Raw genomic sequence first — 25254 nt, 5'->3', positions numbered from 1 at the left:
AAGCTTGAATTTGATTAATATAGAGAAACAAGACTTTGCCTGACTGATAATAAAACTGATAAATGACATTTGAATTACTTGTAGCAGTAATTTATTACATAAAATATCTTTTATTTGACATGCGATTAGTTGCTGGAAGCATCACTCAATCTGACTAGTTTAAACATGCTCTAAAATGAACCCCCAGTAAAAAAACAGGGCTGTCTGCTGTTGGCATTATGAAACACACTAATCCAGCAGTGAGGACAAAAATCTGACTTTAAATATTTAAATGATGAATTGGGTTTATTTTTTTTTTTTTACCTTTCTAACCCTTATAATTACAAGCAAACTCAGGGGAGTTTCTAAGCAAGGTGTGCAAAGCTGCCTCATCATCCAGTTCATCACCAGTATTCTTCCCTGTGGTGTTCACGGTTTCCATTTATGGGGGTTTGTGCAGATTTTACACCTGCTTAAAAATCAGTGACTGCTTTTCTTGCCATTTGGATCTTCTTCTCCCACCCTTGTGTCTTCATTACGTGGGAGGCTGTAGAATACAGGCTGTTTTCTCTTACAATTAAAAATGGTACCTAGAATCCAGACTCTTTTTTTTCCCCTGGTGCCTTTCCATGGCTTCACTGTTTGCTCTTGGAAAACCACCTCTTCCAGCCTTAGTTTCTACAATTTAAACGTGGATACTAGTGATGCTGACCTTACTTGGATGCATGAGGCCTAATGAATTGATGTCAGGAGAGTTAATTCTGAGATGAATGGGGATCTTAAAACCAGTGTTTACTCTGCAAGTGCAATTTCCAGTTGCTTCTGTGAAAATTAAATGTATTTACGCAAAACACAGACTTACAGCTGGAGAAAATACCTGTCTCCTTTCCATTTGCCATTTGAAGGTCTCTTATGTGGAATGGTTTGTTACTTCCACCGTGCCTAAATGGAGAGTAACTGGGCTATTAGTGGTTTTTCACTTCCTCTGAATTCTGTTCCAGTTGTACAAGAAGGAGATTGAGGACATGCGAAGAAGTCAGTGTGAACGCTGAGGTTACAGCTGAGAAGCTTGTATTGCCCTCTCTCCTCCCCACATTTTAGATTAGAATATTGCAGAGAAAAAGGAAGGTTGAGTGTGGATTTTAGGCAGAGCTGTGACATTCTTCATAACATTGTAAAGTTGATGTGGTCAATCCAGAGCCTTTACTGTGTCCCTCACTCACTTTTCCTCTCCCCCCGCCCCTCGCTTTTTTTTTTGCCACAAGACAGAATTATTTCACACATCTCTAAAATGAGTAAAATGGCATTTCAGCTTCTTGTCTTTATAGACTCGCTGAACTTTAGGAAAGATCATTCTGGTCCCTTTTCATTAATAATGAAAACCAGGGGGCAATAAAATGTTCTTAGCTCAAGCATTATAGGAATGGAGGGAGAGATGAGTGAGGTGAAAGGGCAAAGCAGACAGGGTCCTACAGGTGTGTCTGCCCTCTACTCAGAGGTCACTGCAGCAGGGAGGTCCTTAGGGACAGCCAGTCAAGGACTGCCATGGACAGGGCACCCCCAGACCCACATACCCTTTACAACAGGCGGTTCAGTCTGGAGTTGCATTGTCATAGAAGGGGATAACTTCAGTCACAAGTTCAGGGCAGAGAACTGGTCAACCAAGAGGCTTCAGATACCAGAAATGACAGTGGGAGGAGAGTAAGGAGGGGAAAGTGGGATGGATGACTGGGGTGTGCAGCAAGATCAGCCCGAGATCATTTTAAATCCTGACATGTACACAGGCAGCTACCGCAGCTTAGCTGATGTGTGTTAACTCATTAAGTTAAAAAGTTATGATAATTTGATCATGTGCCTAAGCTCCAAAACTGCAACTGCAGCAACCCAAAATACTCCTGGTGACACTATAAACCTGTTCTCACAGAGCTGCTTTAATTTGTTCAGATTCTAACCAGTGGATGATTTGAGGAGCTGTTGCAAGATGCTATGAGTGCCAGTATTTGAGAGCCAATGCCTGTTTGTAGAGCCTCAAGGCTGGTATTAGGAGTAATTCTTGCAATGAAATGCCTGTAGAACATCTCAGCAACAGAAAGTCTGGCAATAGGTGAGAAAAGCAGAAAGGAGAGAAGCATCCAGCCAGTTTAGCCTCCCTTTGAAAGCCTGAATTGAAACTTTGTAGAAGAGAATGCATTTCTGAGACATTACATACACATGTAGATTTGGATCTGTCTGTTTGGAGACTGTACACCGGCCTCCACCACATCAGTTCTGCCCACATCCTGCCACTGAACTTTAGGAAAGATCACTCTGCATCCTCTTTATTATTAAAGAAAACCGGGGGCAGTACAAGATTCGTTCAGGGAACTGCGAGGGAGGTGAAAGGATAAAGCTGGTGGAAAACTACAGGTATCTTCTGATTCTGCTTGAAGGAGCAGAGCGCACTGGAGCTTTGCTTTGCTCTGTGGAGTCTCTCAGCTTCTGTGCAGAATTGTGTGTTAAATAGCTCAAGCTTTTATCTACTTCTTTACCTCTCTCTGTAGGTATTTAATTGCGTGTTTTCTTTCTGCTGTTTGTGTGTGTTTTGGTCTCTATTTGTAATTCAGGCTTGAAAGACATTGGCCCATAATTGCTAACAGTGTTCATAAACCCATCTACTGCCCTGATAGATTTCTCTCCTTTCTCAAAACCCTGCATTCCTTTTTTCTGCCTTCTTCTGGATCTCTGGCTCTGTCCCCATTTTCAAAGATTATGATAGTGGAGAGCAAGAGGTGCTCAGGTAATGAGTTAACCTTGTCTGGTACTAACACTGCAGACAGGTATCTGGGGGAAGTGCAGGCAAAACCAGCTTGATGGAACTTCTTAAAGTGCTGCTGTGATTTGTCTCTCTTTGACACTTTGTGCAAGGCCAGTGTCAGTGCTAGAGGCCTGAACAGATGTTTCAGTGTCCTAGGCCTGCACACTGTACCTGAGGGACTACCAGCATCCTAGTGCCCCCTGCTCAGTAAATCTATGCCTGCTAAGAAGCAGCAGAACTGGCATTATTTATTGCCCTCTTCTCTGATAAAACAGGAATGAAAATGTCACCTGCAGTTCTGACTGTGTTTATTTCTTCATTTTGGCCTTTAGGTCCACCTGGCTCCAGATGGCGAGATTATGGGGCTTTGGCTATCATAATGGCAGGAATTGCCTTTGGGTTCCACCAGCTCTACAAGGTAATATCTCCCTCACTACTTATACACTGCTCTGAGAGAAAAACGTTATGCTGCTTGTGTTGACAGGACCATGTTGGGTCCAAGTTGCTGAAGCATCTCTGTTCTTACTGGCAATGCCATTGGTGTATGTAAGAAATGTACACTTAACATGAAAATGCAGTCAAAAAGTAGCAAGCAGACAAAACTAGATCTTACAGTGGATCTCAAACTGCTAGAAACAAAGTCATTTTCATCATGTGTATATATTTTGGAGTTTTTTAAGTTGGGGAAACTGAGCACGGTTCAGTAAAAGGATTCTTCCAGCACTTGCCTGCAGGCATTACTATCATAGCCCCGATCTAATGAGTTGTCCACTGGTGATCCTGTACCGTGGATAGGAAAGAATCTTCTTTGACTGATCAGAACACTGGAAAGAAGGTGCTAATTTCCAGGTCTGCCATATATCCTGTAGTTCTATTCCACTGTGCTTAGAACAAGGTAGAACAAGCGTGTGTCTGCTTATGTATTGTAGAAACAGCAGCTCCTTCTTATTTCTTGTGCAATGTTTCTCCAATTGAACATACTCTTTCACTCTGGATTGCTTTCCAGCAGTGTGGTAAGTGACATTAGATAATGTCTTTGGTAAACAATCATATTCTGTGGCTACATAGAAAGACATTAGTGGTTCAAGGCAACATAGCAGAGTGTGAAGAGCTTTGGTCCAGCAGAAGTTGTGTTTTGTTTTTGAAAAAGGGACAGAGATGAAGACTTAACAAGAGGTTGATGGTTTTTATGTTTGTTCTTTAGTTAACAATTACCACCTTGTTTTGTAAAATCTATTTTACAAATAAAAGTGTTGTCCTTCCAGTTAAAAACTACTCTTCTTAACCTGTCCTGTCGTTGATTTTCTGGGTCTCAGTCTATGAGAGGCCAAATGGAACAGATGTTCCGTCTTTGCAAGTAAAGTTACTTGACTTAAGAGAATGGCTTTTTATGGAGATCTGTTGTCCCTATGTTTTTGTATTAGTGATGCCAGCCTTACTGATCTTTTCATTCTTGCAAAGAATGGTGGATCTGGTAAGTGTCCTGAGACATGTTAAGGCAACAGCTGCTGGGCCTTGCAGACCTGAACATAATGACACACAGCTAACACATTTTTGGCATAATGTCAGTGGTGCTGTTAATATATCCTATTGCTGTATTCTTTTTTACAGATCTTGCTCTGCTGTCTATCCAAACCTCTCTAACCTAGCAGAGACTCTTATTCTTTCACAGGAGTAAAACATCTTTGGAAAGAGTTGATAGATTCCCTCTGCCCTTCATGGGATTTTGAGGGAGTTTGAAAATAGTGATTTTTGTATGAAGGATAGGATGCTGGGATACAACATAGTTGTCTCTGTGTGTTCTATGGAGATTAAGAGAGAACTGTTTAGGAAAGTCATCAAAAGCTATTTGCTTTTCAGAATGTCAGAGTGTAAACATGTACATGTGCTTTGTGAGGGTAAGAGCTGTGCACATCAATGCTGAAAGCTTACACCAGTGCTAGGAAGTATAAAAAGAAGTGTGACACGTGCAGCAGTCTGGATGATCAGGTCTGCCTCAGAAACTATCCTGTATGTTTGCCCTGTGCAGTGAGTGTACATAGATCAAAAGTTGGGATGAAGCAGCATTGATAGGTGCTATCAGGGCTATTTCCACATCCTAGACCATCCTTCTCTGCCATTTTTTTCACCTGCCGTATTGTGCTTGGATTCCTCGGGCCTTTCCTGGGCCTTTCTCCTCTTCTTCCCACTTTACATTTCTTGCCCTTTGGATGTAGCTCAGGTGTTGCGACGTATCAGTGTGACACATTTGAGAGTGTAGGATCTGAAGTTTTCCTCTATGTGTGATGGATGTTTTTGTGGGCTTAGAGCTGTCCCAGGAAGCCTTAAATGGACTTAGGAACTGGGTTTTAGCACCCCAAAAATGTATCCACAGAGCTCCTATCTTCTCTTCTACAACTTCTTTTAACAGCTACTGTTGAGGGAATTTCTTTGCTCAGCCAAGTGTGTGGATAAATGATCACTGGCTCTGTGATAAAGACTGAGGTTTGGGTGGTGGACTTTGAGGATGTTTCAGGTACATTAGAAAAGACTGCTTGCATATCCCCGTTTCCTAAAAAACTTTCTGTACTCCATACAGAAATACCTGCTTCCTCTCATCATGGGAGGCAAAGAAGACAGGAAGCAACTTCAGAGGATTGAGTCCAACATCGCTGAGATGAGTGGCAATGTGACACAGACAGGTAAAGATTAATGACTCCATCAATTCACTCCTCAAAGCCTTCCTCCCTGGAGCCTCCATTCTGCCAAGCCCCCCACCCTTTTCTTTCCCTCCGTCTCCACTTTCTGTGGTGACTTCATTTATCTGCTCTGAGAATCTGTTCACATTTGCAAATGAAGGCGCCGTCATTTCGGTTTAATTTGAAATTGGTTGTTTACTGTCGGCGCGGCCTCAATTAATTATGTTTTTACGGAAAGGCTCCCAACCTCAGAATATTAATAAGGAGAATAAAATGACAGCCTTTCGCGGGGCTGCAAAGTTCAGGTTTAATTTCTGCTTCTCACATGTTTTCAGGGGCTTCTTTTTTTAAGTCTTTCCCCCCCCCCCTTCCATCTAAACATCCGAGGAAGGGTCAGGAGAGTCTGTAATTACTGTGCCTTCCTGACCTAAGCCACCTTCTCTGTTACTGACTCTATAGGATGTCTGTTCATTACCCGATGCCCTAATGATGGTCTGGATTAGCTGTTGCCTGTCACACCAATAGAGGTTTTAATTTTATTTTACCAGCTTGTTTACTGCCTGGGAGCCTTGGATAAAGTAGCAAAATAGTAAAAGTTGGAGTTCAGCAGAAGTCCTCCTGTGCTTGGTGGCGTGTAGGAGGGGAATACAGGGTGTTTGCTTGAAATAAAAGGGAGAAAGTGTAAAAGTATATTCAGTTGGAGGGATGAAAAAAGTATGATTTTCAGCAGTAGGTTTGTTAAAGATGTTGGGGTTGAAGGAGCTGGTGGGTTGAGAGTGGGAGGATGCTCATTACATCTCCGAGTGGAGGGTGTGAAGAAAAGCGTCCTTCATTTCTCATGATAGCCTGAGGTCAGTCCTGAGACCAGCCTCTTCCCAGACTCGAGGTATCCCCAGTGTTTGCCTGTGTGAGGCCCAAGATAGATAAATGATACAAACATTGTATAAGTTCACGGAGATGTACAAATCATAAACCAATATAATTAGAAGGGAGAGGTTTTGGACGGATATACTGTGGGCTATAGACATCTATACAATGGAAAGATAAACTAGAAATACTGGAGGTTAGATGCAGTGCAGGTAGATTACCCGTAGTGCAGATAAATCATATGGATTAAAGTGAGCAGGCGGGTGTAGATAAATTAAATATAGTAGGAATAGAGGCATCTTTGTAGCTAGACAGCAGGAAGGGCGTGTGTGAGTGTGTTTGTGTGCATGTATCTCAGTTTAACACTCTCCTGCTTTTTCCTTCACAGTGACTCAGTTACAGACAACTTTAGCAGCTGTCCAGGAGCTGCTAATCCAGCAACAACAGAAAATCCAGGAGCTCACTCAAGAACTGGCTGCTTCTAAGGTATCCACTCCCACCTCTTTACTTTTAGAACATCACCACCTATCTTCTTTGGAGCATGCATGGCTTCTTTCGTGAGCACATGGAAAGCATCTTGTTAGGTTTACAATCCAGCCTTCAGCTCTGTCATATTTCCAGCCAGTTTCTCTGCACCTGACTTCTCCATAGGCAGTCTGTTTAAAGCACTGGATATTAACTGGGTACTCAATGAAATATATGTAACTCCTGAGAGGGCTTTTCTGTTTAGCTTTGGATGCAGCTTTTGCATGCAGTTTATTTAATCTCAAATGCACTGCATTTGAGATTAAATAATTCTGCTGTTAGTCCACTGACCAAAAGAGGTGAAGTCCAGTTGTGCAGAGGTTTTATTTGTGTGTAATATGTAATTTTATGTGTTCATATTTCTCCTGCACCTTTATACTTTGTCAAAACAATGAATTTATCCTATTCAGCCAAGCACACACTTGAAGTACTATATTTAAGTCACTTGTTCAGATCCAAGCCAATGGTTGAACAGTCTTACTGTTTGGTTTCTTGTTTCAAAGATTTTGGTCATCTTAGTGTAACAGGTTAGTCCCATGACAACCACATTAGTGATGCACAGTTGCCCATTCCTCTTGACTCCCAATTTGACCTTGGCAGTAAAACCATCAGCTCTGACTAGTTTGTGTTGTTACATGTGTAACTACAAGTGACCACTTTTAACCAAAATTGATTTTCTTTCTGGTGATGAGAATTAGTGTTTTGCATCTCCAGAGTACTTTGCATCTGTTGGTCTAAACATTCCATCAGCCAATAAGTGTTGGTTCCATGTGAGCTGGGGTGGATTTGAACCAGTCACATAGAGATGGTCACAGACTTGTGGTTATTTATCTTGCACTATTCTCTGTGCAGGGAGAAAGTTTTCTTTTTAATGTAAAACCCCTTAGACAATGCTTACAGTCTTTTACCTATTGCATGAACTGTTGTTTTCTCCCCTTACCTATACTTTAATCTCATATAAACCCTTTGATGGTATGTAACTGGTGGGCCACAGCTGACTGTGTGGTGTGCACACTGTACAGTAGGAATCCCTCAGTGGCACAGCTGTAAACCCAACCATGAAAGCCAGTTTATGGTCCCAACACTCCACTTCAATTTTCCTTGGGAACTGTGGCCTGTCAATGGCCTGGAGCCAGTCCGGAAATTGGAAAACTGTTTTCAGGTCTTAAGTGTTAAGATTAAGACCACATGTTGAGCTTTAAGAAGGGAAAAGGGCATAAGAGTCTTGGTGGTTTAGAGAGTCTTGAAGAAGTTCTTCCTCCCCCCTCTCTACCCCCTGCACTGAAATGGTAGCACACATTGTTATGATATCTAAACCTCATGCGTACAAAGAAAAACTTGGGCAGCCCCACAAACCAAAGAATAAGAGCTGTGTTTTCTCAGCTGTAATGTAAGTTTTTATATCTGCTTTTCAAACTCCTACTGGCATGCTGTAAAAAATTAAAAAGAGGGACTTTAAGTAATTAAAAAACATACATAAAAATTCAAGGCTTGACTTTTCTACAACTGTTTTTTAAAGAGACTGGCTAAAAAGCCCCAGATGTCAGATTTTATTTCTAAATCCTAGGCATCTGGCACCATATGTGTTTTGGAAATTTGAGTCCTTTGCAGGCCAGTGAGTGGAAATCACTCCCTTGTTAATGTGCTGCTGCTGTAGCTTTCAAGGTCTTGGAAAGCCAGAACAGTGGCTCCTGGATTCTTGCTGTCTGAGGGCTGGGAGTGTGAATCCCAAGGGAACGCATCTGTGTATATCACAGCTACTACAGACTGAGCCTCTCCCAGCTCACAGGGTTCACAGCCCAGAAGTCAGTGCGAGGAGTGCTGGCTGTGAAGGTGTTCAGGGTTACTCAGCACTAGCTGAAGTCTGTTTAAAGAATAAGTAGGAACAATCAGTTCTGGCTACATATAGTAGGAATTGCTGAGGAGGTTTTTTGTGTTATTCCAGTTCCAGCTTCCTTAGTCAGGGGATTTATTAAGAGCATGTCTGGAGTGATGCTCACAAATGGCTTCATTCTGAATTGCTTTTAGCAAAAATCAGTATGGGAAGTGCTAGACATGAGTATTCTTTGGTAGAAAAAGTGACATTTAGGTACTCTCTCCCAGTTCATACTTTGATCTTCATGTCTTCTTTTTCATGTTCTAGGCCACAACTTCCACCAACTGGATCCTGGAGTCACAGAATATTAATGAATTGAAATCTGAGATCTACTCATTAAAAGGCCTTCTCCTGAACCGGTACGGATCAAATGTGTGAGCAGATTATTGTGTGGGAAAGGGTTGCTTTCTGGGATCCTCTCAGTCATGGAGAGGAAAAGCATTTCCAGCAGGAACTAGCTCTATATCCTGTTATTACTATTTTAATTTGTACTCCACTATCACTTTCTGTTTGCGGGTCTCAAAATGCTTTTCAAACTTGCCTTAAATCACAGCGCGCTTTGGGCAATTAATAAGGTCTTTCCTTTTGTTTATGATAAAGGAATTCTCTGCCAGTCCCCACAGTCAGGATGCCTCTCACCTGAGGAGCTGACTGCATTTGCACCGGCATTCTCTTACAAAGTGAGTCACATCTGGATACAGCTCAGCTGATCTGTTCATGGTTAGGGCATAACCAGGATGAAAAGAATCACACTTCAGGAAAAGCCTGGTTCTCTCTAATAGACAGGTATAGACATCTTATAATGTAGATGTCTGAAATGAGGTGATATAAATCCCAGCCTGTGGGACGGTCGTAAGAACAGGGATCAGATCTCAGTTCTTGAGGAAATTCTTTTTTGCCAAGTACATAACTTAAGGGTTTATCTAGCTTCCCAGCTACTGAACCATTTACTCTGATATGATTCTCTTGCCTCCTTCTACATGTAACTATGTCTGCTCAAGTCATCTGTTTACTAAGAGGTGGACTTCAAAGATCAACCTAAGACTCGACTAACCATGTTCTGCATCTCAGCAGCGGGGCTTTTCAGAAGTCTGAAAAGTGTAGTGTCTTTAATATCCTTTCAAATTCTCACTACACCTCCCATTCCTCCCAAGAGTCACTGGAGAGAGCTGTGGAGGACTGAGGACACACACTAAGTTACTGTCTGTTAATTAGTAACAGTTACTGCCTGTTGATTTGGGTCGTACTAGCATCACTGCTGGGGAGCAAGCGTTACTTAATGACACCTCCTCAGCAATGGGAAAGTTGCAGCTGGGGAATAAATGCTTTTTGGAAAAAAGAAAACTTCTGGGAGAAGTTGTATTATAACAAAAGAGCAAATGTCTCTGCAGTGACAAGGCAGCAGCAACACCAGAGCCAAGAGTCTCCCGATTGAAATTGCTGTTTGCAGTTATGATGCTGGTTGAATAATGCAGGCATTAGCTTATTGCACTCACAGGAGATGGAGGTTAGATCAGCAGAGTTCTTTGATGGCTGCTGGTGGGAGGAGGAAGAGGGAGGTGAGAGCAGCTACTGTTCCTAGTTCAGTCTAAGGATATGTAATCTGTTGTGTTTGAATGCTCACTGTAGGAGAGCAGCCAGCTTTCATCTGCTCTGTCCATGGCATGAGCCAGCTCACCTGAGGGACACGAGGACTCCCTACCCCACAGCATCCTTTTCAGACCTTGATCTGATCTCTCATACTCCCACTTTTCACATACACAAGCAAGGATGCATGGGGAGTACTGGATCAGACATGCTTTTTTTGCTTTGCTTTTCATGGTGGATGACTTTCTGAGGACACCAGTGCTTCCCACTGCCCTTCCATTTGTCCTGTCTGGTACTTGGGTTCTCTAGGGTTGGGCTTTAGCCTGCCACTGTCAAATCCTTAAAGCCCACTTGGAAATGACTCAAGAACAAAACAGCCAGCTTTCTCAGCTGGTACGAGCTAATATGACTCCATTCAAGTCAGAGAAGCTGAACCAGTTTGTGGCACCAGGACCTGGCCCAAACATGTGAAGTGCATGCTGGGACTAGAAGATAGGCTCTGGATTGCACTGAGCCACAGTGCAATAGCTGAGTATCACAGTGGAGGTGAGAGCCAGATGGTGAAATTCCTTGGCTCGGGCACAAGGACCTGGTGTGTCTGACTTCTTGCTCCAGTGGGAATTTTCTTTACCAATTAATTAGCGATTGTTTTATAAAGGGACACCCATGTCTTCCCACAGGCAGCATTCCTGAGTGCCAGCTTACTGTGTGCCACTGGCCAAACCAGATCATTTTGGTACTTCAGATTGCCCAGCTGTGATATTTTCTGTGGGTGCAGGCTCGATTACTGGGTGCTTGTAAAGCACTTTGAGATTCTGGCTGAAGAAGTGAAGTGGCCTTGGGTTTGTTCATTTATGTCAATGGAGACTTGCAGTCTTAGCCCTGCTTTACATGGTTTCTGCAGCGCAAATACCGTTCTCTTGAATGATAACCCCTCAGTGTTTGTAATAAAAACCCCTTTCTCTCCTTTTCTTCCCCTCTTCCCTCCCCCAAGGAGGCAGTTCCCTCCCTCCCCTTCGGCTCCTAAGATCCCGTCATGGCAGATCCCAGTGAAGCCAAGCTCACCCTCCAACCCTGTTGTTGCCAACCATAACAGCAGCAGTGACATCTCCCCTGTCAGCAACGAGTCTACCACCTCATCACCAGTCAAGGAGAACCACAGCCCTGAGGGCTCAAAGGTCAGCTGCCATCTCCTGAGCACGGAGGAGGGCAACAAGGCAGTGATTGACGTCAAGAGCCAAGTGCGGATGGAGGTGCAGGGGGAGGAGGAGAAAAGGGAAACCAAAAGGAATGAAGAGGAGGAAGAGGACGATGAGGATGATGATGTTAGCCATGTGGATGAGGAGGAATGTCTGGGTGTCCAGACGGAGGACCGGCGAGGAGGGGATGGTCAGATTAATGAGCAAGTAGAAAAGCTACGAAGACCTGAGGGGGCCAGCAATGAGAATGAGATTGACTAAGACACCCTGGCTTCTGCTGCTGCTGCTGCTGTACATCTTCCCTAGGCTCCTGCACTGTCCCCGGTGCCTCTCCCATTTTGAGGAGAGAAGTGCCACCATCCTCTCCCATGATCCTTCCATGACTGACCTTGAGCAGGGTCATGATTGCCCAGTGAACAAGGTGGGCCCTGTTTCACCACAGGGCTTTGCAGCGTTGCAGTGGCTTCTTCTCCCCTCCCAGACCTTCTGCCCATGAGCTGGGGGCATTGCCTAGGCTGGAAGACCAATCGCCTTACCATGCACCACAGCTAGAGAGTCAGTTCTCTTACATAAACACCATCTCTCCCAAAGCAGCCAGCCTCTTTGCTGCCTCCTAGTCCTCTCCAATTTCAGAAACCAGTCTGTCCTGAGCTTTTTGATTTCACCAGCCTTTAATCCCCACAAAAGGCCCAAACCAGTTCTCTGTTTCCCAAAATAACCCTCTGGTTTATTTCTAAAACTACTTGATATTCGGTTGCCAAAAAAAAAGAACGTTTTAACCCTGAATTCCTCACCAGATCTCAGTCTTGGCTCTCCCAAGCCTTATGTCAAGCCTCAAATTCCTGAAACTACCTAGTATCTAAAAACACTAAATTTCTGTGGGGTCCAAAGAACACTGTTTCCACCCCACATACTTCCACTCATCAAAGTGGCCTCTTGCTAGAGACCAAGCCCAGGTTTCATGGCCACAGTAAAATCCACGAGAACAAGTGGCTTTGTTACTGATTGCTCGCCAGTAAAAGAAGGTTTAAAAGAAGCTGACTCCACTCATCCCAGTTATTACCCTTCCTCCTCCAAAGACAAGACGCTCACATCAACTTTTGACTAGTAGCCCTGAATTAATACAAGGTGATATCAGATGCTGAAACAGTTGATTAATTCTGAATCTTTGCAATGGTTTTTAGCCAGGTTTTCTCCCTGAATGAGGAGAAAACCCATCTTAAATGACCAGTGACTCCTTCAGCAAAGCAGTCTCTACAGAAGACAGTTCCAGCTCTGAGGTGTTAAGCACTGGCCCTTCTTGCCCAGTCCAGCCTTTTCTTGCACCACTGGGGCTTTACACAAATGAAACCAGTGAATTTTGAAACCTCTCATTTGCAGCATTGTGTTCTCAGGTGGTAAAATGGTGGTGTCCAATTATATTATTCACTGCATCAGAGCCTCTTAGCAGAGCAATTCTTGTAACAACTGAGTCTCACTGTCCTCACCAAGCAAGTGTGCTCGTCTGTGTGATCATGTATAGATTTCAAATATAAAATATGATTGTATATAATTGTAATAAATATGAGTTACCACTATTTAACACCAGGCTATTACTGGATTGCTGTGGCTCTTATTTTTGGGTGGGAAAGGGAGGGGAAAGGGACTGTCACAGAAATTCAGGCCTTATAAAATGTTTTCTGAAGGATGTTTATGGTTGATTTTCTGACTGTTCCAATACTAGGTTATATCAGCAGGAGGCAGCGTGGAGAACAGTGTAAATAAGTGCAATATAAGGTACAATATAAAGAGCACCAACGCTGTAATGCTGGGTTGCCTCTGGTGTTCCAGAGGACAAGGTGGATGTATCATCTGGTGAGTAACATGCAGCTATTCCAGTGTCTATCCTCCCAGCAGGAGGCTCTGGAGGGTGCAGAATGCAGCATCCCTCTCCTTCCACCCCCAGCAGCAGGAGGTGCTGAAGGGAGTGTGAGATATCCCACAGCCCCTTGGTCTTATCTACCAGCAGGGAATGCTGCGCCATATCCCATGACTGCTCTAACCCTGCCATGTCAGTGCAGAAGCCATTGAAAGAAATGGCATGCAGCAAGTAACTCGTAGCTACTGCAGTCCCATCTTTGTACAGCATAAGTATTTGGCTCCCTTCTTAAAAATGAGGGATTTACTTGATTCCTGAGTATTTGGGTGTCTGGTACACAGTGACATTTTCCTGCTCAGGGGGAGCGAAAGGGACCTTCCTATTACTGTATTTAGACCTGCTGCTGAATGTGATGATTTCTCATGCCTTAAATGGACGAATATCTTCCCCAGGAGTGAGTGAGTGAGTGTGTGTGTGTGTGTCCCTCTCCCTCTCAGTCTCCCTCTCCACTGTTTAACGTTCACAAAGAACGTCACGTTTAGCTAAAACAGGGCAAATTTGAAAGTGTTTAAAAGGAAAGGCTTTCCTTAAGAGATGGCACTTTTCATTTCTCCAAGCCAAGAATCCTTGTGAAAAGAAAACATGACTGAACGCAGGGATGTGATGAAAAAGTATTGTCCTGCCTGTGTACATTTTATATACATAGAAGGTTTTGAAAATAGAAAGTGCCTGGACAACAGCAGTTGGTGAAATGTGGAAAATATTTTGCTGAGGTATGTGCCTTGCAGAGTGACTTACGAGGTTTACAGTACAAGCATCCCTGCGGGTTCCCTTTTCCCCCCTTTTCCTCCATGTTGCCAGTGTTCAATGCATTTACCTCCACATTTCTGGTGCAGGGTAAAAAGCAGTTTTCTTCAGCTGCTCTCTTCCCTCCCTTAGTTGTGCTTCTTACAACCCTTACCAATTCAATAGGTCATTGTTTTTCCTTTCCCCAACCTGATGAATCCCAGAAAACTCCATCAGAGCCATTGTTGCTCAAAAACTCCAACTCCGGGCCTCTGGCTGCTGATGGGATGTTTGTGTACTTTGTTGAAGAGATCCAACCCACCAGCAGAGAATTTGGAACAAGCCAAGTCCTTCTTAGCAGCAGGTATTGTTGTGCATCACGAGTTTTGTTCCTCTGTCTCGTGTTCCTTGTCTCTCCAGCATAGCAACAGTTGTGGGGTGTTTTGGTCCTTATGAACCATGTAGCCTCACTGCTAACTTGTAACTAACTTCTCCTTTTTGTTTTTTTTACTAGAAAAAAAGCCCACTTAGATCAGCTGCCCTGTGAAATGTTTAGCCCATTGGCCAGTAGGCACTGGGAATGGCATCATATTAGCTGAAAGATGACCAGATAGCAAACCTTTTATCTGCAGAACAAGAGAGACAGCAGCAGCAGCAGTCACCCACCATCTGGCTGTATTCAAATACTCTGTTTTACTGTGTAATCAGCCTTTGTTTTGACACAGGAAGAAGAATAACAACACCCTGGTTGGTGAGTTCAGTGGGTTCATAACATGGTTCCTATAGATCCTTGGTACGGTATAAAAAGCAGGTGAAGGGAGCTTCCTCTGAACACTGTTATTTGAGCACGTTTCAGTGAAACCCTGTGAGCCTGTGCTCTCCCTCCTAGAGGAAACAATAACAGGCTGGTGCTTTCCAGTAATTTGAGGATATAAAAGCTCCCTTTTCAATAACTGCAAGAGGAATGTGGGGAACTCAGAAAATGTGACAAAGTGGGAACGGGTTAAGAGACGTATCTGCTGATCATCTTTGTCCAACCTTCCTCACCCCCAGATGTGACAAATAAGTCCTATGTGCATCTTCACCATCAGACGCAGGAAGGGTTTTTTCATTGCCATTTGGGTGTTGAGGGTGTAACCTGACAGTGTTGGGGACCAGGAGGAGGAGGACGGACTGTAGGATCCCATGTGAACTTGCTGCTTTGCTGCAAAGTATTTTCCTTGTAAGAGTGCCTCAGTTTCCACATGTGATAGTAAAAAATGCTGGCTGGTAAATGTAAAGATGTGACAAAAGCTGCAGGCAAAGCCAACTTTGGGAACCAGGTTTCATGCTCACACAAAAACTCCAACCCCCATTAACTGCTGTGCCCTGGAGCAGGACCCCAGCCCTCCTGCAGCAGCCTGCACTGGTCACTTGGCCATCTTGGCCTGGCCTGGCGACAGGCATTTTAGATCTGGCCTTTTCTTCTTGCAGCTTGGATGCTTCTGCCAAGTAAGTGCTTTTTAATAACTATGTTTTCTCTTGACTTTGTCTTCAATAAAGTGGGGGGAACTGGCTGCATTGCCAGTGGCTGCCTCACCCTGGTCGGGGTTTGTTAGGTCTGTTCTGATGTGTACTGCTATATGTACATGGTATATGCTGGGATGCTGCCTGGGGCAGGGAGGAAGCTGTGAAAAAAGTCTCTGTCTGCTCCATGGCTTTCATTTGCAGTGCCTACTGCAGAAATGGAGGCTGCCTTTGCTGTTCCTTTGATGGGGCAGTGTGATGCTTGAGCAAAACAAAGGCTAGGCAGGAGGTCCAGAGTAGCTTTTTGTTGTAAACCTGTGGTGTTGAAGCCAAGGTCTCCATGCATACTTAGACCTTCCACACTCAGCAGGTTGTGGAGTACATGTTTTTCCCAAGGGCTTTGACATCAGGAAGCTTTGGGAGGTCCCTTCTTTGTGGTGATGGTTTATGTTAAGCACAAACCGTATGTGGTGGTGACCCTGTGCACCAAAAACTGACATTAAGCTTGAGCTGAGAGTCTTCCTGCATGGACTTGAGCTCTCATACCAATGGGTGGTATGCAAGTGCAGAGGAAGAGAGGGACTTGGCCTTCAGGGATTGAAAACATAAATAGAGGGATGCTGGGAGGTGAAACACAAGAAACCATTTACCTGAGGGCACAAGAGAGAACTTCCCCCTTTCCTCATTTTCCCTTGTACCATCCTATCCCAGCCTGCTGCTTCCCTCAGGAGTCAGTCTCTGTAGGCACCTTTAGAGCTGTGTTCACCTATTATGCTGATGGAAAGCTGTGTCTTACCACTGTGTATCCTCTCAAAAAGTGAAAGTAAGTAATGGAAATGTACCTAAGGTGAATTTTGGGGTATGAAGGAAGAGGGATGATGCAGCTCTTCCACTTGCTGTGTAGTAGGAGCTCTGAACTGCACACTTGTAGATGGAGGGGCTGGCATGGGCTCTCCCAGCTGAGGGAAAAAAACAATCCCATCCACGAAAGGGAGCAAGCACTAACCTAATAAAGGCACCAGCTGGACGGAGGGAAAACCAGCTCTTTGGGAAAAAAAAACCAGCCCACAACCTCCTTTCATTAGAAAAATAATATATTTCATCCAAATAAGGTAAAAATATTTGAAATGGGGCAGAAGTGAGCACTAGGCAGCATCTGTCAGGCCCTTTCTGAAAAGGGGAAGATTATTAAACTCAATTACAATTTATTTTTGTAAAGTGTCTTTCAGACTGAAAACCTCCCCAAATGCTTTGCAAGGACTGCTCAGGGGCTCCTTCCAACATGGAGCATCTTGGAGGAACGCTCCTGTTTCCCCACCAAGCCCTTCTTCTCTGCATCTGCTGCAGGATTTAACCCTTCAGGATTTTGCTTTTTTAATTCTCTGTTTGCACAAACGATGAGAGATGGTTTGTGGTGCTGGCTCCAAGTACATACCTGAAGGGGGGGTGGGGGTGGATTTGACGTTGTATTTTCTCCTGGTTTAGGTAAAATACTTGCTTTTCTTTAGGACTGTGGCTCCTGAGGGAGGTGATTGATTGGATAGGGCTGATTGAGAGGACCTAGAAGTACAACTGGCTTATTTGTTGCCTGTTTTTCCTTCTGTGCCTGTCCCATTGCCAGCCTGTTTGTCTGCCTCTTGGGCACTTTGCCTGGCATGTCTGTTCTGTACAGCATCCCAGTTGTTGGGTTTTCAGTGTTTCATCATGCCTGTCTCCTGATGCCCAATGCTCTCCTCTTGCTAACACTTTAGAAGCAGACTGCTTCCAACTTTATCCTTGTTTCTGTAAGTTAGTACTGGTGTTTTATCTGTGTGGAGCTAGGGTAACATCTCCTTAAGATGAATATCTTTAAGTGATTTTTAATTCAACCTGAGCAAATTCTTGGGTGGACGTTTTTCCATCTCTTTGAACAGATGGGCTTTACTTAAGCAGCTTTGACTGATACATGCATTCACAAAAGACTGTGTGTGATATAGCTGCAGCTTTCCTATGTAGATGACTTACTTACTCTTTACTTCCTGTCCTCCTACAGTATCAACAGTAGATTTCATCTCTGCATGTCTGTTGCCTGCTTGCTTCATATGTTTTGTGTCTGTGCATTGCTGTGCGGTAATATCAATGCTTCCACTGCAGCAGCCAGCAAGTTTTGGGTGTGAGATTTGGGTTCCTTCTTGCTTCACAGTCTCTTCTGTTCCCCAGAAGGAGCTGAGTGCAGCCTGATATTTCAACTGAAACTGGAACATCCCACTATTGCATCTATTTCTTACCTCCTTTATAACCCAACTCAAACCCACAGGCAGAGTTTACTAATCTCTGTAAAATAGAGATGTAGTGGGTGCCCTGGCAGTGGGTGTCCTGTCTAGCTCTGCAGAGGGGGTGATGTGTTAGCTGTGGGGAACCATCTCTGTGTGGTGGCTGTTACAGCCTTGGGAGGTGCTGCCTCTGGTTCCCTTCCATCTCATGGGTGCAACAAGCTCCAGCTGAGACGTGACTTGTAGGATTGGTGCCTGGTAGCCCAATGAGCAAGCGTGGCTCCCTGCGAGGGGCTTTGCCTTGCTGTGGTTACAGCCCAAATGGCTATTTTTTATCCTCTTTAATGTGTTGGGCTGTAGAGCTCTGATGTTTAGGCAGAGCTTGGCTGTGGCCTGGGATCACAGGAGGGTCCTAGGGGCTGCTGGTGACAGCAAGGGCTCGGGGCAGATGTTGGTAGCTGGCTTCCCAGCGAGAGCACAAGGCAGCACCGTGCCCTGTGGGAAGGGGGCAGGGAAAGGCTCAGCAGCCTGTCAGATAAATCTTGGTCTGTTTACTTAAATCCTCAGTGTTTCTTCATTTGTTTGTTTTAGAGTTTCCCTGCCAAAAAAGAGCAGAAGGAAGGAGGAAAGCTGCCTCTGTTGGCCACCCCTCCTCAGCCACCATGGGCCTGGGGCACTTCAAGGGCCAGAGCACCCTGCCTGCCCCAGGCAAGGTGAAGGGATCTGCTTCTGGAGGGGCCATGTTCCTATCTTTGGAGCAAGCACTTGTCCCTTGGAAGGGAAGATGCATGTTAGGGACTCCAGTGAGCTCACTTCTTGCCCCAGAGCTGGCATGAAGAACCTGTCATCCCTTCTAACACTGCTGTGCCTACAGATGCTGTTTAGTGCCTTTCTCTCCTCTTTGCCCTCACCCCTTTGGTAGAGACTGTTACCTCCAGACTTAGCTGTTGTCAGCTTTCAGTTATTGGTGAAGTTTGTTCAAGACAGCAGACAGAGACCCAAAAATCAGGGTCTTCCTGCCAGGATGTGGATTTCCACTTAACACTGGAACAGAGGGACTCAAAAGCATCTTACCTATCCTTACCTTTTTATAGATACTCATAAAAAATACCAGGTATAGTGCACATCACACATGCAGTTCCTTCCCATGCTCGTGTGTGCTTTCACCTAAACTTGTCCCCGCACAGGTATTGGGCAAACCTGTGTGTTTTGCTGTAGGCATTCATGTGCAAGTCTCGTGCACAGGTATATTTATGCATGCTCTCATCTTCCCAAGTTTGGTTGCATTAAACTAAGTTCTGCCTTGGTTTGAAGAGAAAGGCAGAAATTACTTATTTATTCGTGTGTGTGCACGTGCGTATGTGAAACTCCTGAAGCATTCCCAGCAATCTACATGCCTTTTTTTGCTTGGAAGAGGTACAAGCTGCTCGCTGACTTCTGAGAAGTCTTTAAAGTTCATGTTCTCCTTGAAGACGATGTGAGATTTTATTGTCATGTTTGAAAGCTTCAGTCTTCCATGCAGATTGCATGCAGATTGGCGGGGGGGATATTTGGCTATAGCTCCTCTCCTTCCCTTTCCCCAAGAGCTGCTGCTTTAAAAGTTCTCCAAAAGGGCACTGCAGGTTTGTGAATGCAGTTTCATGCCTGTGTGCAACAGCCCAGAGGTGCCAATGCAGGACGTGGCTGTGACAGCAGGGGTTGATGCAGCCTGTATGTACCTTATTGTAGGTTCAGAGCCTTCCTTCTTGGGATGGGCTCGTGCAGAACTGGGAAGGAAATTTTAGAGCTCAGGTTTGAACGTTTGGTGCACACTTCTCTGTCGTAATACTTGTCCCTGGCTTTGTGGTGGTGTACTGGCTGTTAGTACACTGCATGATAATGCCCCGTGAAAATGTTTCTCCAGGAAGTGTCAAGGCATTTATTAGCTGTTGGCTGGCTGTTACCTGGTAATGGCCAGTGCCCGTCTTGGCTCCCGTAACCCGGGCAGCATGGGTAGTACCAGAAGCTGGCTCAGTTCATTTTTCCTACATTGTGTGAATGCTTTTTCCCCTTTTGCGTCTGTGTTGTCAGGATTTCTACTTCTGGCCTCTGGTCCTGTGACAGGGAGGGGGAATAACTCTTGCTAGTCTGCTGAGAGATCTAGGAGTCTCCAGTGCTGCCACCCCGTCAGACATGCCCTGTTTTCTCAGTAGTAGGTATTTCTAAAGCTGCAGCAGCACATGTGTAGCTCCCCTTTCCTGCCCTACAGAATCCCCTGAAACTGGGCTCCTTTGGACATCTCAGCCACACTCATACCCAGGGACTTGACCACTTCTCTTCTGTTCTAAAATCCTGCTCAGCTCCAGATTTGATCTAATTTTCTCTAATCTAGAGGTATAAAGATGGGCTTATTTAACAGAGCCATTTCCTTAGCAAGGATAGGACAAGAGGGAACGGGTTAAAACTTAAACAGGGGAAGTTTAGATTGGATATAAGGAGGAAATTCTTTCCTTTTAGGGTGGTGAGGCACTGGAATGGGTTGCCCAGGGAGGTTATGAATGCGCCATCCCTGGCAGTGTTCAAGACCAGGTTGGACGAGGCCTTGGGTGCCATGGTTTAGTGTGAGGTGTCCCTGCCCATGCAGGGGGTTGGAACTGGATGATCTTAAGGTTCTTTCCAACCCTAACTATTCTATGATTCTAAGTCTAGGCCTCAATGTTATTTAGCCTTAGAAAGCCAGTGTTGAGCACTGGTCCTTGCAAGCTGCAAGTTATGCCCAGTACATGTTGTGTGTCACAAGAGCTGCTTTTCCTCTGTACCAGTAAGCAGCAGAACTCTGAATTTCCTTCTGCTTTGGTGTAGGAGGCGTTGTGCTGCCGGAGTAAATATCCTCCAGAGTCAGACATGCTTTACTGCACTCTGTACTCAGCTGAGCAAGCTGCGAGGAGGATTTGGCTGGGCATGGGCTCCAGCTCTGCACACCTGAGGGGGTGGCTCAGTGTGATCGCTGGCTGCCCCAGACCAACTGCTCTGCATGCAGCTCCCTGGGAGATGGGCTTCACTAAAGGGGAATGAAGGTTGGAGCTGGTAAGAAAGATTCCTGCAAATTAAATGAATGCCTTCCACAGTATAAAAACTGTTCCTTGCAGGTCTAGGACATAAGGAGAGGTGTAACTCAAAGTATCATTTTCCTAGTTATTGCTAAAAATACCCTTGCTAGGCTGTCTGTGAGACGCACTGGGATGAATAGCCACGATCGTCTTTCCGAGCCATTGTGATGGCTATTACCTTCATTCTCAGCCAACACTGATAATCTGCCGTCTTCATTTCTGTCCTCATTGGCTGTTACAGCCCCGGCAAGGACAGGTCTCCATGTGCTAAGGCTGCCCTAAAGCATGTTGGTTAATGCCATCTAAAAACCAGGCTGACTGGAAGCAGCAGCAGAACCATCTGGTCTCCCGTTCTGTCCCCTGGAACACCTTGAGCGCTGCATGTTTATGTTTGAGGCGGTTGAACTTTTGCTGCCTCTGTTGGTTTAAAGTCTGGAATTGCTTGGAGAGGGGAAGGCAGTGCTCTTTGTTTGAGGTGGTGCCAAGGGGTAGTTCTGCTGTGGTGGTGTGTGCTGCAGACAACCGGGTAGAGTGCTGAAAAGTAGCTATCATCTGCTCTTATGTACAAGGGGCAGTGTAGTTTTGTGGCTGTGTGTAACTGTAGGGTTCTGCACTCACAAAAGATGCTGTTCCAGGGGTACATTTGGTGTAATCAAAGAATATTACCAGCAGCAATGCCCAGTTTTTGTCCTGACGTTACAAGCAGCAGCCTCGCTGTGTGTCTGCTGCCTTCCATGGCTCACCAGCTGCAGCAGCTGGATGCAGAGCTGCAGATGCAGTGGTGAGCCTTCGATTTGTTCAGCTTGCAGCTTCTCCCATGACTTAGTCATTCTTTCATGAAGTGCAGCCAGAGTTCTGCACAGAGCAGGCAGGTTCCTGCAAGAGCTTTCCAGCAGTGAGTTGTGTTGTTTGGGTCCCCTGTTGTGTTCCCCCCCCCCCCCCCCCCAGGAAACACAGTCATGTAAATACCCCACGTGCTGCGGGCAGAGCTCCAGTGAGGACAAACCTCTGTGCTCCAAGGTTGGATTAGGAGCATGTTCGGATAATGGCATCTGAAAACAGGATGGCTGGGAGCTGCAGCGGAGCAACGAGGGGGCTTTGAAAGAGAGGAGTCTAATCCTCTCTGCTAATAAGAAGGCAGCTGCTGCCAATGCATCAGGCTTGGCAAGCACTGCTCTGCTGCTCCTGGGTGCTCTGACGGGTGGCAGGTGCAAAGACGCAGCTGCTTTGAGCTAGGAGGGGAAGAGCCACACGGGAGGGGTTGTCCTTGCTTTCTTTGGGTAACACAGGACCTTTGACATTGCTCTTTCCCCATCCCCAACAGCACTTTGGCAGGACAGGCAGCAGAGCTGTGTTTCATGCCAGGAGCTGTTCATTTGGCACCGCAGAGGCCGTGAGAGGGGTTGGATGCAGCCATCAGACACCTGCTGCTGGTGCAGCACCAGTTGCAGTTCCATGGCACTCAAGCCCGGCCTTATTGGGAAGGCAGCTGGATGTGTGCGGGTCTGCGGCTGCACATGGGTGTTGTTCACAGTGTTTGTACCTCACCAGTGGAAGAACAACTTTGGGCAGGGTGGAGGGCATGGGGGGCAACACAGGGCAGCTCTTGTGCGGTTATGTCTTGGTAAGGGGACAGGTTCCCAAAGAGACCACTGGGATATGTGCTGGCAACATCTTCTTCCGAGGGGTGAGTACTTGGGAACGTGTTGGTACCTGGCAGGTACTGTGAGGGCAATTGCTTTAGAGCACACAAAATGTTCTTCCCAACAGCCCCAAGTCCTGAGGCTAAGGTGGATCTACTGCCTCGTTCAGAGCAGGGATCTGGTGATAAAAGCCTGTTCTAATGCACCTCCAGTGTGGAAGTGCCCAGGTCTGGGAAGAGTCTTGGCTGGGATGTTGGGGACAAGCTGCATCGAGCGCGCAGCGGTTTTATCTAATCTGTTGTTCCTTTACAGTCAGTGGTACCAAGCAGTATTGTCCCACTGTGGCTGTCAGGACACCCTCTTGCTGAACAACAGTCATCCCAGATGGCAGTCACTGTACTTTGCACGTGCACAGTGTATGCAAGTTTCTGCAGCAGGAAAAAGGAATGGAGTGGCCAGGTAAGGAATGCTTTCCTTCAGCTCGTTGATGCGTGGCATGCAGCTTAACATGTTCTTGCTAAGTTCTGTCAAAGCACAGAGCTTCACGTTGCATTTTAGTGGAGATTAGTAGATTTATTAGCCCCACCCCTTCTATGCAGACAGGCTGTTTCATTCATGCTCCTCATCTCTCTTTTGTTAGGGTGATACTGAAAGTGATTTAGTGGGCTTTGAATGTCACTGTAAGGTTTCAAGTGGCAGGAACAGCAAGCACAGTTCCACCATGGATCCCCATCACCACCTGGAGCTTGCAGGCCAAGGTAGGAAGGGAAAAGTCAATCTCTGATTCTAGGTCCCAGTTTAGCACATCGTGGAGAAGCATCAGGTTTACCAGGGGCCCCAGTGAGCACTTCAAGTAAAACTATAGGGCTGCTTAGAAAGCTTGAGGCCAGAGTCTGTATGGAGAGCACTTGGTTCCCATTGCACTTAGCACTAGTGCCGAACCAGGGGCTGTTCTGATGGGTGCAGGGCCCTGACTAGCCTTTAAAAGACCCAAACTGCTCCAAGACTTGTTAGCTCTTAGACAAATACACCACCCCCTCAATGAAGAAGACAACTTGATCGCTTAAAACATTGGGGTTTTTTTTCCAGTTTTTATTGAGTGAAAATGTCAAACCTTGCATCAGTCATGCAAAAAAAAAATCAAATAAATAAAACACATATATTAAATTTCTAATAGCACTAAATTCAAGTGGAAAAATATTCAGTTCTTAATAACGCAGGTGCTGAAGAGACCAGATTCAAGTAAATCAGAGCACACCATCCTGGTTAGGGTGTTGTTTTTTTTTTTTCACTTTCTGCATTTTTTTGTCTCAAAACCTATATATATATCTATATATCTATATATATGTATATACATATAGATATATACACACACACATATATATGTGCATACATATTATTTTTATATTTATATATATACACATACATATTTATAAAACATTAAAAAGAGCATTGGTGGTTCAAGCATTTATTTCCCCCCCTCCCCCACGGAAAGAAAAAAAAAAAATAATAAAACAACAACAAAACAAAAAAAAAAAAGGACCCAAAAAAATTACACATTTAAAATTCAAAATGAGCTAGCAATGGCTTATAGTCCTAGTGTGCAATATGGAGATTACAAAAGGCTAGAATCCTCCCTCTTTGTCTTTTTTTTTGTCATTTTTGTTTTTTTAAAGTTATTTTTTTGCTACATTGGAAAACTTTTTATTTTTTTTTATTTTTTTTATTTTTTTTTCTTTACAAAATTCCTTCCACACAGACTTGAATCCAGTTGAGTTTGTGGCTAGAATGAACAATCTAGTCAATAGTTTTTGATTTCATGGTTTTGTTTGCTCTTCAGCAGTGAATGGGAGCAGACTCGGGAGGGTCCTTCTCAAGGTTTGCTTTTGGTTGGGTTTTATCTTGGTTTGGACAGAACAGTTCCATTTCCTCCCTCCTCTTCCCCCTCCTCATAGGCTGTTGTCTCGCCCTCTCTTTCCCTGGTCATTCTTTAAGCACAATAGCATTGTATTAACAGTCCTATTGATATGATCGCTCGAAGTGCGAACCCACCTCGCTGCAACAGGGATCTTTGTGCTGTTGAGGCCTCTGTTCAGAAAAGCACTTAAGCCTGGGCTTAAACCTGCGCCCTTCAGCCAGCATCTGCTTAAGAGTTTTGCCGAAATTAAAGCCTTCACATGGCAGAATAAACAGCTGGGTTTAACTTTCTTGACTTGTTGTTGTTGTGAACAGAGACATAGGAAGAGATTTACACAAACAAGACTTGGAGAAGGTGGAGTAAGATGTGTTCTGGGGGTATGGCCAACCTGCTGGGTGGCCACTGTCCTGTGAGGGGCCAGGTCCTGCACCGGGGTTGCATTTAGCAGTAGCCTGTTGGGAAAGAAATGTCATTCCCTGTGCCGGCTCCTGGAGGTGACTGATGATAGAAGTTTGGGAGAAGGGCTGAGATGTCAAGAAGTAGGATGCCTCGGGGGAGAAAATGGTGTGCATAGATCAACACAAGGCCCTTCTGGCACGCTGAGCCACACAGAAGGGCTTGTGAAACAGGGCCCTGTCAGCGTGGATCATGGTGAGCTGCACCGGGATGATGGAAGGAATGTCCAGCGCCAGCCGGA

General features: G+C 45.1%; 1 protein-coding gene and 2 long non-coding RNA genes across 3 annotated transcripts in view; all 3 read left to right on the top strand.

Annotated features, from left to right (window-relative positions):
* PEX14 (peroxisomal biogenesis factor 14) overlaps window positions 1-13087 on the top strand; it is a 76226-nt gene extending 63139 nt beyond the window's left edge. The window contains exons 5-9 of the mRNA XM_057431602.1: window positions 3106-3191; window positions 5352-5454; window positions 6707-6804; window positions 8987-9078; window positions 11301-13087. Coding sequence (XP_057287585.1) covers window positions 3106-3191; window positions 5352-5454; window positions 6707-6804; window positions 8987-9078; window positions 11301-11766 — 845 coding nt within the window. The 3' untranslated portion in view covers window positions 11767-13087. The remainder of the gene's footprint in view (window positions 1-3105; window positions 3192-5351; window positions 5455-6706; window positions 6805-8986; window positions 9079-11300) is intronic.
* Window positions 13088-15529: 2442 nt separating this feature from the next.
* Window positions 15530-17975, top strand: LOC130611160 (uncharacterized). Its single transcript, XR_008975185.1, has 3 exons — window positions 15530-15640; window positions 16367-16502; window positions 17688-17975. It is a non-coding gene; the product is annotated as an uncharacterized LOC130611160 (long non-coding RNA).
* Window positions 17976-22965: 4990 nt separating this feature from the next.
* LOC130611036 (uncharacterized) lies at window positions 22966-24851 on the top strand. Its single transcript, XR_008975142.1, has 2 exons — window positions 22966-23098; window positions 24595-24851. It is a non-coding gene; the product is annotated as an uncharacterized LOC130611036 (long non-coding RNA).
* Window positions 24852-25254: the final 403 nt, after the last annotated feature.

Source organism: Pezoporus wallicus, unplaced genomic scaffold (genome assembly GCF_028554395.1).
Source record: "Pezoporus wallicus isolate ANWC-B61680 ecotype Strahan unplaced genomic scaffold, APGP_CSIRO_Pwel_v1 contig_8006, whole genome shotgun sequence".
Taxonomy (NCBI): Eukaryota; Metazoa; Chordata; class Aves; order Psittaciformes; family Psittacidae; genus Pezoporus; species Pezoporus wallicus.
The sequence above is the reverse complement of the archived record's forward strand: the minus strand, read 5'-3'. Positions and strand labels throughout refer to the sequence as shown.